Source organism: Symphalangus syndactylus, chromosome 15, assembly GCF_028878055.3.
Source record: "Symphalangus syndactylus isolate Jambi chromosome 15, NHGRI_mSymSyn1-v2.1_pri, whole genome shotgun sequence".
NCBI lineage: Eukaryota > Metazoa > Chordata > Mammalia > Primates > Hylobatidae > Symphalangus > Symphalangus syndactylus.
The window spans coordinates 87,407,887-87,421,447 of NC_072437.2; the positions used below are offsets into that span (position 1 = coordinate 87,407,887).

The following is a 13,561-nucleotide window of genomic DNA, read 5'->3' on the forward strand; positions in this document are numbered from 1 at the left end:
GAATGGCGTGAACCCTGGAGGCAGAGCTTGCAGTGAGCCGATTGCACCACTGCACTCCTGACTGCAGAGCGAGACTCTGTCTCAAAAAAAAAAAAAAAAGCAAACACAAAAAAAACAAGCCTGAGCCACCGCACCTGATCTGGTACTGCGTTTGAAAATGCAGCCTGTGGCATGTATGAGGGTGAGTGATAAGTTTTAGTCATATACATCTATCAGAATGACTAAAAACAAAAGTAAAAAACACAAAAATGCTAAGTTTTGGTGAGGCTGTGGGGCAACAGGAACTCTCACACAATGCTAGTGGGAACGCACAACAGTACGGCCACCACGGAAAGCAGGATAGCAGTTTCTACTAAACTGCAAGAACCCACTCCAAGGCCTTGGCCTAGGAGAAAGAAAAATATGACCACACAGACTTGGATGCAGGTATCTATTAGGAGCATTGTTTGTAATAGTAAAAAACTACGAATAACCCATTTGTTCATTAACTGATAAATGGATAAATGAATTGAAATACATCCATGACTGGAATACTACTCAGCAACTTACGTTAAAGACTATGTATGTATGATTTCATTTTTATAAAATTATAGGAACAGCAAAACTTTAAAGACAGAAGGCAGACGGGTGTTTGTTGGGACTGGTGATGGGGACTGGGATCATCTTCAAAGGGACACGAGAAAACTTTTACTAGAAGCGTGATGGAAACGTTCTGTACTGTGATTGTAAGGGTGGTTACACAACTCTACACAATCACCCAAATTCACCAAACTGTACACAGAATGGGTGAGTTTTATTATACATAAATTATAACAATAAAGCTGGAGGGAGGAAAAGGGGAATTTAGAAAAGTGGCTGGTAACCATACAAATATAGGTATATCTCAACAGCTTTCACTATAGTAACAATAATCAGTCCAAATACAAAGGAGAGAGGCCAGGCGTAGTGGCTCATGCCTGTAATCCCAGCACTCCGGGAGGCCGAGGCAGGTGGATCACCTGAGGCCAGGAGTTTGAGACCAGCCCGGGCAACATGGTGAAACCCCATCTCTACTAGAAACACACACTAAAAATAGCTGAGCACAGTGGCGCATGCCTGTCATCCCAGCTATTTGGGAGGCTGAGGCAGGAGAACTGCTTGAACCCAGGAGGCAGAGGCTGCCGTGAGCTGAGATCGCACCACTGCACTCCAGCCTGGGCGACAGAGTGAGACTCTGTCTCAAAAAATAAAATTAAATTAAATAAAACAAAATACAAAGGAGAAATACAGTAGCAATGAAAATATAAAATGTTTTGAAATAAACTTTGAGTATAACAGAAGATTTAAACAAATTGAGATCTACCCAGTTCTTAGAAGGGAGACTGTATTATAAAGATATTATTTAATCTCAAACTAATCTATGAAGTTAAGAAAACCACAATCAAAATACCGAGTATTAGAACTTGGCAAAGTGAAATTATTTTTTATTTTTGAGACAGGATCTCGCTCTGTCGTCCAGGCTGGAGTGCAGTGGCGTGATCTCAGCTCACTGCAAACTCTGCCTCCTGGGCTCAAACGATTCTCCTGCCTCAGCCTCCTGAATAGCTGGGATTGCAGGTGCATGCTACCACGCCTGGCTAATTTTTGTATGCACCTGGTCAGCAAAGTGAATTTAAAAGTACATCTGGAAGGATAGATCATAATTTTAAAGTGTTTGAAAAAGAATAGTGGGGAGAAGTTTGCTTTATCAGATATTGAACTACATTATAGTGCTGAAATTATTAAAACAGTGGGTAGAACTGGAACCAAAAGATTCCTGAAACAGAACTAACTTCAAAAATCCCCAAACATATCCATGCATATAAAATACTTTAGTATATGATAAAGCTGGCATTTCAAATAAGTGGGGAAAGAATGGATTAGTCAATAAATGGGGCTGACAACACTTTCTTGTCCTCTCTCCCCAAAAGCATAATAAAGTGTGGGTGAAATTGTTTGTATTAATATATGAATATATTTTATAGATCATTAAAGAAAAGACAAACATCCCCATTGAAAAACAGGCTATAGAAGGAGGATCCCAAGATCTACGCTCCAGAATCTCGTCCCACAGCCTAGCACCAAAACAGCAATGCAGTCCTCCTTCAAGAAAACTGAAGGCAGCTGGTCATGGGGGCTTACGCCTATACTCTCAGCACTTTGGGAGGCTGAGACAGGCGGATCACGAGGTCAGGAGTTCGAAACCAGCCTGACCAATATGGTGAAACCGTGTCTCTACTAAAAACACAAAAATTAGCTGGGCATGGTGGCACGTGCCTATAATACCAGCTACTCCGGAGGCTGAAGCAGAAGAATTGCTTGAACCTGGGAGGCACAGGTTGCAGTGAGCCAAGATCATGCTACTGCACTCCAGCCTGGGCGAGAGAGAGAGAGAAAAAAAAAGGGACAAGAATCAGAGACTGGAATTGTGGCAGTGGGCAGTGAGGAACAGATAGATGGTGATGTGAACTGGTGAAGGGTAATGCCCAAGTTCAGGGAGGGCGTGGCACAGCCACTGGGCCTCAAGATTTCTTAACAAAAAACCATTCACAGGTGTTAGGTGGGACGCATGGAGAGCCAGCCAAGGCCCATGTTTTCTGTGACAGCTGTGCTTCACCCTGCAGGACAAGGCTAAGCAGACTACACCATGACAAAAGTGTGGAAGCAACAACCAGGCAGAGGTTTATTAGTAAACAGGTCAACCTCCACGGCCAAGCACACATCAGACAGCGAGAGCTGCCTGCCACATCTGCACTTTTACCCTTCTTCGGCCATCCTCTTGCCCAGACCTTCATCTTCAAAAGAACCAACAGCCCCCAGCCTGCCCCAAGGTGCCTCTGGAGCTACCCTCCTGCTCTTCCTCCTCCCACCAACAAAACTCCTGCAGGGCTTTCATCTACTGCCCAGCTTCCCCTCTAACCGGCCTATAAGCCTTTGGCTTCTGGAGCCTCCCTCCCATTAATCCCACTCTCACCATTGACTTCCCAGTTGCCAGGTGCCTCACCTTTTATTTTCTTTCTTTTTTTTTAATGGTGCTACAGCAATTTATCAGTGTTCTTGAAATTCCATTCTGTGGATCCCAGGACCCCAGCACTCTCCTGGTTCGTGGTCTTGCCCACTCTCTCCTAGGATAGATATTTTAAAAGATCCTGCTCTTATTCCTCAGCTCTTTTACCCTTCTGTCCTCTCTACCTCAGCAAAAGCAGTCATACCTGGGGCTTCGTGCTGTCTCCCCTAAGTCTGAAAAGAATTCCCAGCACTCTCTCTTCTGCCCTGACTCTGTCTCTCCCACTCAATTCACATTTTTCAATTGCCTTCTGGCCATTCTCTCTCTTCTTTTTGAGATGGGGTCTCACTCTGTCACCTAGGCTGGAGTGCAGTGGTGTAATCATATCTCACTGCAGCCTCGATCTCCTGGGTTCAAGAGATCCTCTTCAGCCTTCTGAGTAGCTGGGATCACAGGCATGCAGCACCACGCTCAGCTAATTTTTCTGTAGAGATGAGGCCTCACTATGTTAGCAAGGCTGGTCTCGCAACTCCTAGCCTCAAGCAATCCTGCCTCGGCCTCCCAAAGTGCTGATTACAGGTGTGAGCCACTGCCTGGCACTATTCTCTCTTAACTGCACACTAGGACCTCCGACTCATAGTTCTAAAGCCAGATTTTGCTGTCTTAGTTAACATCATCACCATTACCCATGTTGCTCAGGCCCTAAGCCCCAAGATCATGTGCACCCCCAATCTACAAGTGGCCACTTTGACTTACCACATTCTCCCCTGGAAAGTCTCTCACAGTTAGCTTTCCTCCCCATTTTAAGTTCCAACACCACCTTGGCTTGCCTCTCTCTTTTTTTTTAAATGACTCTCCACACTACAGCAGTTGCTTTTTGTTGATCTTCTTGCTCCTCAACTCCATCCTTTCCAATCCAACCTGCACCATGTTGGGAGACAATTCTCCGTGAATATCTCACATCCTGCACTGTCCGGGTCTCTGAGCAAAGACATTTATATCAATTTTAAGAATGTTTCTATAATGAGCCTTTCCAGAGTAGTAAACCTGGGAGAGAGCTCCCTCTGGAGAGGTTCTAGGGTGGTAAAGATCAAGACCTCACATTCTCCTCAGAGGTTTACATTCCTAAGATAAGGTCTCTCCAAAGAGAAGTATGGACACACCACCACCAGCTCACAATAAGATGGATGTGTAGTTCTGGAGTTCCCTTCTTGTAATGCATCCCACTGCATGTACAGGCAGTAATATCTGGGCTTCATTATGTTGTCCTGTGGGGTTTGGGCCTTGGGGAATCAAACTGGACTACCTTGTTAACTTCTAAGTTGGGTTAAATCTTGGATCCTAGAGTTTCTGACTTAACACATCACCACTAAATTATCTTTACAAAGATCTGCTTTGGCCACATGGCTTCCCACTACAGAACACAATTCTTACCTGTCACCTTTCCAGCTGGTCCTCCCACTTCTTATGTAAACCCTGTGCTCCTGTCAATCTGGACTCCAGGATGTGTTCCATACACAGGCATTCATATCCTGCTTCATGTTTCTGGCCATGCCTGAATGCTATACTTAGACTGCAGAAGAGATAAAATTTTATCCATGAAGCACCAGTGCCTAGGCTGCCCATAGCGACCTCAGAATGGTGGGCCCACCATTTCCTTCTTCTAGTATGTTGCCATGGCTCCTTCCAGGTAGGCTGATGGGAAGTCAGCCTGCCCTCTGCTGTAGTCATAACGAGCTGAACTGACGACTAGTGCTGGGGCCCAAGGTGACCACCCTCTGGTTGGCCATCTGGGAAATGAACTGCCCCTGGGAATGCTTGGCTTGAAACTGTCCAACAGGATAGCTTTCAAGCTGATGGCAGCCAAAAAACCTACAGAGCTCCTCTCTTTAAGAAGTGTCAGGGGGTGGCCAGCCGCGGTGGCTCACGCCTGTAATCCCAGCACTTTAGGAGGCCGAGGTGGGTAGATCACAAGGTCAGGAGATCGAGACCATCCTGGCTAATACGGTGAAACCCCATCTCTACTAAAAATACAAAAAATTAGCCAGGCGTGGTGGCGGGCGCCTGTAGTCCCAGCTACTCAGGAGGCTGAAGCAGGAGAATGGCGTGAACCCGAGAGGCAGAGCTTGCAGTGAGCCGAGATCGCCCCACTGCACTCCAATCTGGGCAATAGAGGGAGACTCTGTCTCAAAAAAAAAAAGTGTCAGGGGGTAAGGAGAGGCAACTCACCTTCTAGTGAACAAGTGAGTTGTAATTTTGGTTCTCTTCTAAGCTCTACATCTTAGTCTTAGCTTGTCCCACACTTCTGGGTATTCTTGCAATAAAATCCCAAACAAAGACAACATGGGCATGTATTTTCTTGCAGCCTCAACTGCTTAATTCAAGTGTTCTCCCCACTGATCTCTGAGACGCATGTACAAAGACGCTGGTGATGCAGTTTGTAATGACAGAAAAATGTGTCCACTAATATGGGCTGGTTAAGTGATCATATTCATCAAATATAAGATACATCCCAATTTAGAGACATTAAAATATCAAACAAATGGCCTACAGTAGTTACATGATGTAGTTGATTGTTCTAATACGTGAAAAAATGTGGGTCTTAGACTTGGAGAACTAAGGTATGGTGTATTCACACAGTGGACTACTTTGCAGCTGGGGTAGGTAATGGCACAAAAGATGTGTGTCGTGTTACCTGTAACAACCTGTACTTGAAAAGTAAACAATCTTAAGCTAAGTGGTGAACATACGTATATAGTTTAAGTATTTTTACAGCTTTTTGTTTGTCTAAGATATGTTAAACATTTTTCTTTTTTTTCCCAAGATAGAGTCTTGCTCTGTTGCCCAGGCTGGAGTCCAGTGGCTTGATCATGGCTCACTACAACTTCCACCTTCCAGGTTCAAGCAATTCTCCTGCCTCAGCCTCCTGGGTAGCTGAGATTATGGGCACCGTCACCACACCTGGCTAATTTTTGTATTTTTAGTAGAGATGGGGTTTCACATTGTTAGCCAGGCTGGTCTTGAACTCCTGACCTCATGATCCACCCGCCTCAGCCTCCCAAAATGCTGGGATTACAGGCATGAGCCACTGTGTCCGATATGTTATACAAATTATGTTATACATTTTTTCTAACCGGTCCTAGCAATCTGCTTTATCTCCCCTGTTCTGTGGGAAACCTTGCGTCCAAGTGATAGCTTAAAAATCAATTCTCAGCTGGTGGCGGTGGCTCACGCCTGTCATCCCAGCACTTTGGGAGGCCAAGGCGGGCAGATCACCTGATGTTAGGGGTTTGAGACCAGTCTGGCCAACATAGTGAAACCTCATCTCTACTAAAAATACAAAAATTAGCTGGGTGTGGTGACGGGCGCCTGTAATCCCAGCTACTCGGGAGGCTGAGGCAGGAGAATCGCTTTAACCCAGGAGGCGGAGGTTGCAGTGAGCCGACATAGTGCCACCACACTCCAGCCTGGGCAACAGAGTTAGACTCTGTCTCAAGAACAAAAAAACAAAAAGACAAAAAAAAAAAGAATTCTAAAAAATAAAGGAGTTGAGAGAAACAGTCACTGCCCCTTATCTCTACATGTTGATTATCAGAATGAAAAGAATTCCAGCAACATCAGTTATGGGCACAAAGCCAACCCGTAAACATTTACAGAACTCGATGATTACCCAATATTCGGCTTGCTTTCTCAATACTACTGACTTTGGCTTCATGTTAGCCACAGGTGTGTCTAGAGTTAAACAAGGTCAACTTTACAAAAAAAAAAAAAAAAGATATTTGGGCCTAGTTTTAAAAAAACTTAAAAGTGTGTGTGTGTGCGTGCGCGCGTGTGTGGTAGGGGGCGGGGCATTTCAATATAAATGCCTTAAACACAACCTTCCTGGTTATTTTATAAAATGGGTTGAATCTCTAAGGACACATATTTCCTAAGACCTCGACTGATACACAGAGTGCAAACTTGGGAGCCAGACTAGACTGCCTCAGAATCATGCCAGCTGTGTGGCACTGGAAAGTCACCTAACTTTGCGGCGCCTACCTTCACCTCTGTAAAATGGGGAACAGTAGTAACTAATTTATGGATGCGCTGTAAAGATCTGAAATTTTAAACTCAGTAATGCGCCTGGCACACATTAGACACGGGTGTTTCGTTTGTCTTGGCAAAGGCTTCGGGTTTTGCGACAATAGCCTTGCTGCCTCCGGAGCAAGCATCTCTCCTTGCCCCCTCTGGGGCATTTAAAAATGACCTCAACTCTACTCTCAATTATGTCCAGTTCAACATTTACGTGCAAGTTAAAAAGCCGAGGAAGCTGAGGTATCTTCTAAACTAACATAGCACGTACAGAATTTTGTTAAAGTTTGGTGGAGGAATCGGCAGCACAAGGCAAGCGGCGCTCTGTTCACAGACCTGGGAATCAGAACTCTGAGCGCCGCGGCCTCCAGGCGCCTCTCAGCTAACAGACTTCCTGCCGCCCCGGCCAGCTCGCTGCAGAAAAGCCGCAGGACCCCCTCACCCCGCCTTGCCGCCCCCGCTCCCACTCTCTGGGATGGGGAGCGAAGGGTCTAGGCGATGGCACTTACCAGCGAGAAGTGCACCAGCGCGTCGTAGCAGAGCCAGATGAGCGCCCCGCGGTCCGCCGCCCCCCGCCCGCGGCCCAGGCTCAGGCCCAGGGCGCAGCCAGCCGCCAGCAGCGCGGAGCACAGCAGCAGCGAACCGCCAGCCTCGGCCCCCAGCTCCCACTCAGCGCCCATGCTTCCCGCTCCCGACGCCAGCGGCCGGGGACCAAGCGGCAGAGGAAAGCAGGGAGAGCAACGACGGGGCGGGGCTGGCCGGGAAGAGGCGGAGCCGGATGGCCAAGGAGGAGCGGAGCTGATTGGCCAAGGCGGTCCGGGGAGGGACCGGGCTCCCCGGCCGGGTCGCGGCCAGAGCTAGGATTCCCGCCTTTCACCCTGGCCAGCCTCCTGAGTCCGGTGGTTTTGCCAGGTGCCGCGCACGGAGGTTCCGTAGAAGAAGCGTGCTCACCAACTTGCGCAACCGCCTGGACCAAACCTGTTCCCAAACCGAGCCCAAAAGATTGGTAATAGGGCCACACCTTTTGAAGTTGTTTGACTTTTAACAAGGCTCAAACTTTAAGCCACAAAGTGAAGCCTAGGTAGTGGAAATTTTGCCAGTAGACCGGGGCAGAGTTTTAGGGGCAAAAGGTTTTAATTAGGCTGCAGCAAGCCTTACCAAGGAGGTTGGGGGCCAAGGGTGTTTTCAGCCACCAGCCGGCTTAAAGCCCTTGTGGCCTACTCTGACAATCTTTCCATTTCTTAAAAATCCAGAAAAGTAGAACTGTGGGTGAGAGGAGCGGTAAGTCCTATTGGCTTGGCGATAGATGCGTTTAACCTGTGGCAGGCCGGGTTTCACTATCGCAGGCCTCCATCACAACTGTTCCAGCACTGAGTGGTTAAATTAAATGTTAAAAGCTGAGGCCGGGCGCAGTGGCTCACGCCTGTAATCCTAGCACTTTGGGAGGCCGAGGCGGGCGAATCATGAGGCCAGGAGATCGAGACCATCCTGGCTAACACGGCGAAACCACGTCTCTACTAAAAATACAAAAAATTAGCCGGGCGTGGTGACGGGCACCTGTAGTCCCAGCTACTCGGGAGGCTGAGACAGGAGAACGGCGTGAACCCGGGAGGCAGAGCTTGCAGTGAGCCGAGATTGCGCCACTGCACTCCAGCCTGGGCGACAGAGCGAGACTCCGTCTCAAAAAAAAAAAAAAGAAAAAAAAAAATTAGGCCGTGCGCGGCGGCTCACGCTTGTAATCCCAGCACTTTGGGAGGCCGAGGCGGGCGGATCACAAGGTCAGGAGATCGAGACCACTATGAAACCCCGTCTCTACTAAAAATACAAAAAATTAGCCGGGCGTAGTGGCGGGCGCCTGTAGTCCCAGCTACTGGGAGAGGCTGAGGCAGGAGAATGGCGTGAACCTGGGAGGCGGAGCTTGCAGTGAGCCGAGATTGCGCCACTGCACTCCAGCCTGGGCAACAGAGCAGGACTCCATCTCAAAAAAAAAAAAAAAAAAAAATTAAAAGCTGAAAGAGTCAGTGCCCATATACTAAAGGCTGGAATGTAACAAAAGCCCACCAAGAGTTTTGCCTAGGCCTTTCTTGGGCCTTGAAGCATGACAAGATAACTAAGGAATTTTTAACAGGACCCGTTTAGGATTAAACAAGTTTTATTGGGGGTCTGAAGAAACTCCCCAGGCCTTCAAAAACAAGTTTATTGGGAGTCTGGAGGAATTCCACAAGCCTCCATGATTTAGCAGGAGACAAAATACGGGTAATCATCCCAGCACCCAGACCCATTTAGATTAAGTAAATTTACTGAGGCTCCAGAGGAAGGTCTTCAGGATTAGAAGTTGTTAATCACTTATGTCTTTAGATGAATGCACTCTTACACGTAGAAGGTATATACGCTCTGGAAAAACTTTGTAATTATGAGTTGTTCTGGCAATAATTTCCAGACCTTCTCCCTGTAACTGGTTGCAGAAATGAAAACTCTTCTTCCCCAGTTCATCTGCACCTCGTTATTGGGCTGCCCAACCCCCAGTTTGGTCCGGGAACAAACCTACATTAGTTAACTTCACAACAACCCTATGAGGTCGGTGAAATAAGCTAGTCACAAAAACATACTTATGATTCCACTCACAGGAAATATCTAAAATAATCAATTTGCAGAAACAAAATAGAATGGTGGTTACCAGGGGCGGGGCGGGTGTGGGGGGGGCATGGGGAAAAGTGAAGTGTTATTTATTCGGATAGTTTGATTTGCAAGATGATGTTCTGGAGATTGGTTGCACAACAACGTGAACATACTTTACTGAGCTGCACACTTAAAAATAGTTAAGATGGCAAATTTTATGTGTATTTTACAATTATAAAAAAAATGCTGGCACTGAACACAAATTTTTCCCCTAGTCACTTCCTATACCATTTTTTATAGCAGTTAACACTAGATAGAATGATCCTTGTTTACGCACTTATTGCTAATCTCCTGCCACTACAATGTTAAGTCTTCAAGGCCAGGGGTTGTGGCTAGCTTTTTTATTGCTGTATTCCTGGCACCTATTACAGAGTTTGGCATATACTAGCTGCTCAGTTAAATAACTGGCGACTGAGTATGGCCAATCTAGCCACTTATGCTCTGGATCCTGTCCTATAACTAACATCACCCTTTAGGGACCATTCTGCCCACCTCCCCTTCGGAGCAAAATAGAAACTTAATGAAAAAACTGATCAGATCCCCATCTTCATGTCTTGACCCTGCTCCTCAGTCCTTTCTACTCTGGTTCCTGCCTTATCACACTGATACAGCTCTCACTAAGGTGACTATTGGCCTCCACATCACTGAACCCCAAGAGCAGTTCGTTTTCTTAGTGTAGTTTACTTCTCAGCACCATCCCAGTACTGAAATATTTTTCCTTTGGTTTTCTGAGAACACAGCCTCCTTAGCCATTCTGTTTCCTTTGCAAGTGCATCTTCCACTACAAATGCCCAGTGAATGCTGCAGCTCCACAACCCAGTCCTAGGCCCTGTTCTCACTCCAGACCCCAGATCCAGGCACTCATCCTTACCCTCTGCTTTAATGACCAGTAAAACCGGCAGAGAACTCAAATCTCTAGCCTGGTCCTATTCTCTGGACTCCAGACCAGTATTTCCAACTGCCCTACTTGACAGTCACTTGGATGTCTCAATATAACCCAAACTGAGCTCATCACTTTCCACCCCAATGTCTGATTCTCTTTCCTATCTCATGTTACTTCCACTCATCAGTTACTACAACCCGGAAACCTAGAAATCATCCCCGATACTTCTCTCCCCAAACTTGGCATCTAAGGCATCACCACCTCCTCCTCAGCAGCCAAGTATTTCTTGATTCCATGCATTTCATGGACCTGTTCACCATCTCGTCTCTGTGCTTCACTCACTAATGTGACCAGCGACTTCTACATCACTAAATCCAAAGGACATTTTCTGTCCTTAGCCTTACCAACTAGTGATCTTTATTAATCTATTATTTCTCTTGCTTAATGATGATCTTCCATATAGAATACCAAAATCCTTTTTATGACTTACTAGACTGTGGGGTCAGGCCCCTCCCTATCTCTTTAGCCCTTTCCCATTCCCCTATTAATCCTTCTCTCCATTATAATCTTTCATCTATCTATACTTGCTTTCTTTCACTTCCTCAAATGCCCCATAGTGCTTCCCACAAGGCTTTGTACAGACTCTTACCACTGCTGGAAAGCTTTTCCAGTCAATCTGCCCAATAAACTCCTGCCTTTTCTTTTTCTTTTTTTTTTTTTTTTTTTTTTTGAGACAGAGTCTCGCTCTGTTGCCCAGGCTGGAGTGCAGTGGCGAGATCTCGGCTCACTGTAAGCTCCGCCTCCCGGGTTCACGCCATTCTCCTGCCTCAGCCTCCCGAGTAGCTGGGACTACAGGCGCCCACCAACACGCCCGGCTAATTTTTTTTGTATTTTTAGTAGAGACGGGGTTTCACCGTGTTAGCCAGGATGGTCTCGATCTCCTGACCTTGTGATCCGCCCGCCTCGGCCTCCCAAAGTGCTGGGATTACAGGCTTGAGCCACCGCGCCCGGCAAACTCCTGCCTTTTCACCACGATCAGTGAAATTTTGGCTGGCACTTTTTAAGGGCTCAACATTAGCCTGGTTATCACCTTTCTCAGTAGCCAATTTCCTCTACTATGTATTGATATACCTCTTTTTTTCTAACATTTGTCAAAACTTTTTTTTTTTTTTATTCCTGTTATTTTTACAAGTATCCTGTGCCATAGCACAGTACCTGGCATGGGACAGAGTACTCAGTATTCTAATGTTTCTAAAGGCTTAGTCAGAATTCTTATTTATGTAAGACTGAAGACATCAAAAGGATACATATGTAGAATGTGATCTCCTGAGAAAAACTAGGCTGAAGTAAGTATGAAATTTATTCTTTTTTTTTTGAGACGGAGTCTTGCTCGTCGCCCAGGCTGGAGTGCAGTGGCGCAATCTCGGCTCACTGCAAGCTCTGCCTCCCGGTTCACGCCATTCTCCTGCCTCAGCCTCCCCGAGTAGCTGGGACTACAGGCGCCCGCCACCACGCCCGGCTAATTTTTTGTATCTTTAGTAGAGATGGGGTTTCACCGTGGTCTCGATCTCCTGACCTCGTGATCCGCTTGCCTCGGCTGGGATTACAAGCGTGAGCCACCGCGCCCGGCGTTAAGAAAGGATTTTTTTTTTTTTTTTTTTTGAGACGGAGTCTTTCTCTGTCGCCCAGGCTGGAGTGCAGTGGCGCAATCTCGGCTCACTGCAAGCTCCGCCTTCCGGGTTCACGCCATTCTCCTGCCTCAGCCTCTCCGAGTAGCTGGGACTACAGGCGCCCGTCACCACGCCCGGCTAATTTTTTGTGTTTTTAGTAGAGACGGGATTTCACCGTGGTCTCGATCTCCTGACCTCGTGATCCGCCCGCCTCGGCCTCCCAAAGTGCTGGGATTACAAGCGTGAGCCATCACGCCCGGCGTTAAGAAAGGATCTTGTAGCAAGCAAAGCTAGCCAATAAATACAAGCTCCCTCAAAATGAGTACCTTGTTTCTCAAGCTCTTCTGACTTAGTCCTGCAGGAATGTTTCCATAAAATACCCTGCCTCAAAAGTCTGATGTTTAAAATATGTAAAATGTATACTTTATAACATTCTGTCTTGTATTACCAATAAAACTTTTACTTACCGCTGTCCCACGAAAATGTTCCTTATCTTATGGTTTCTCACATTATTTGGCACAAGGCCCCATGCATCTTTGGGTACCACAGTTTAACAGAATTCCTCAAGAAGGTGTATGGCAATTTTCTAGGGTAGGGAAGGGGGATGCTGTAGTGCTATAGAAGAAATTCCCTGCAGAGAATACTTTCTTTATAGCATGGCTTGGCCATAGTTTCTGTTTTTAATAATTTAATAGATGATTGTTAAGTTTTCTGATGGGGCCAATCTCTCAACAATGCTTCAAGAAGTGATCTTCAAACTATGCTATGATTTTCTAGTCCAACTCCAGTTTTCCCTAGATAACTTAAAGATTTTCAAGTAGAAGTGTTTGAAAAACACTGCCATAGGGTGTTGAGATTTGGGCAATTAACACATTTGATTGTTTTACAACCCTGTTTTTTAGCTACAGGATAAATTTAAGTAACTAGTTGCTCAATATTTCTATTTCTTTATCCAAAGTCCCTTGAAATAGATGTTCAGTACTACCTGGAGTTTTCTACAGATGATTTGGGAAATTAGGTTAGGCCTGCCTCCAATTTTTCCTAAAACTCAGAATGAAGAAAAGGCACATTTGTGTATACTTTTTTTTTTTTTTTTTTTTTTTTTTTTCCGAGACGGGGTCTCGCTCTTTCGCCCAGCCAGGAGTGCAGTGGCGCAATCTCGGCTCACTGCAAGCTCCGCCTCCTGGGTTCACGCCATTCTCCTGCCTCAGCCCCCCGGGTAGCTGGGACTAC

General features: G+C 46.3%; 1 protein-coding gene and 1 long non-coding RNA gene across 3 annotated transcripts in view; both read right to left on the reverse strand.

The window, feature by feature from the left end:
* Window positions 1-7,940, reverse strand: part of EBPL (EBP like) — a 31,015-nt gene extending 23,075 nt beyond the window's left edge. The window contains exon 1 of one of the 2 annotated variants that reach the window (XM_055244018.2): window positions 7,606-7,929. In XM_055244018.2, coding sequence (XP_055099993.1) covers window positions 7,606-7,776 — 171 coding nt within the window. In that variant the 5' untranslated portion in view covers window positions 7,777-7,929. Of the gene's footprint in view, window positions 1-7,605 lie in introns of both variants that reach the window. The other variant, XM_055244019.2, reaches the window with a different exon arrangement.
* On the reverse strand, window positions 3,024-4,593 carry LOC134732661 (uncharacterized). Its single transcript, XR_010116058.1, has 2 exons — window positions 4,460-4,593; window positions 3,024-3,143 (listed from the first exon to the last, which is right to left on the reverse strand). It is a non-coding gene; the product is annotated as an uncharacterized lncRNA (long non-coding RNA).
* Window positions 7,941-13,561: the final 5,621 nt, after the last annotated feature.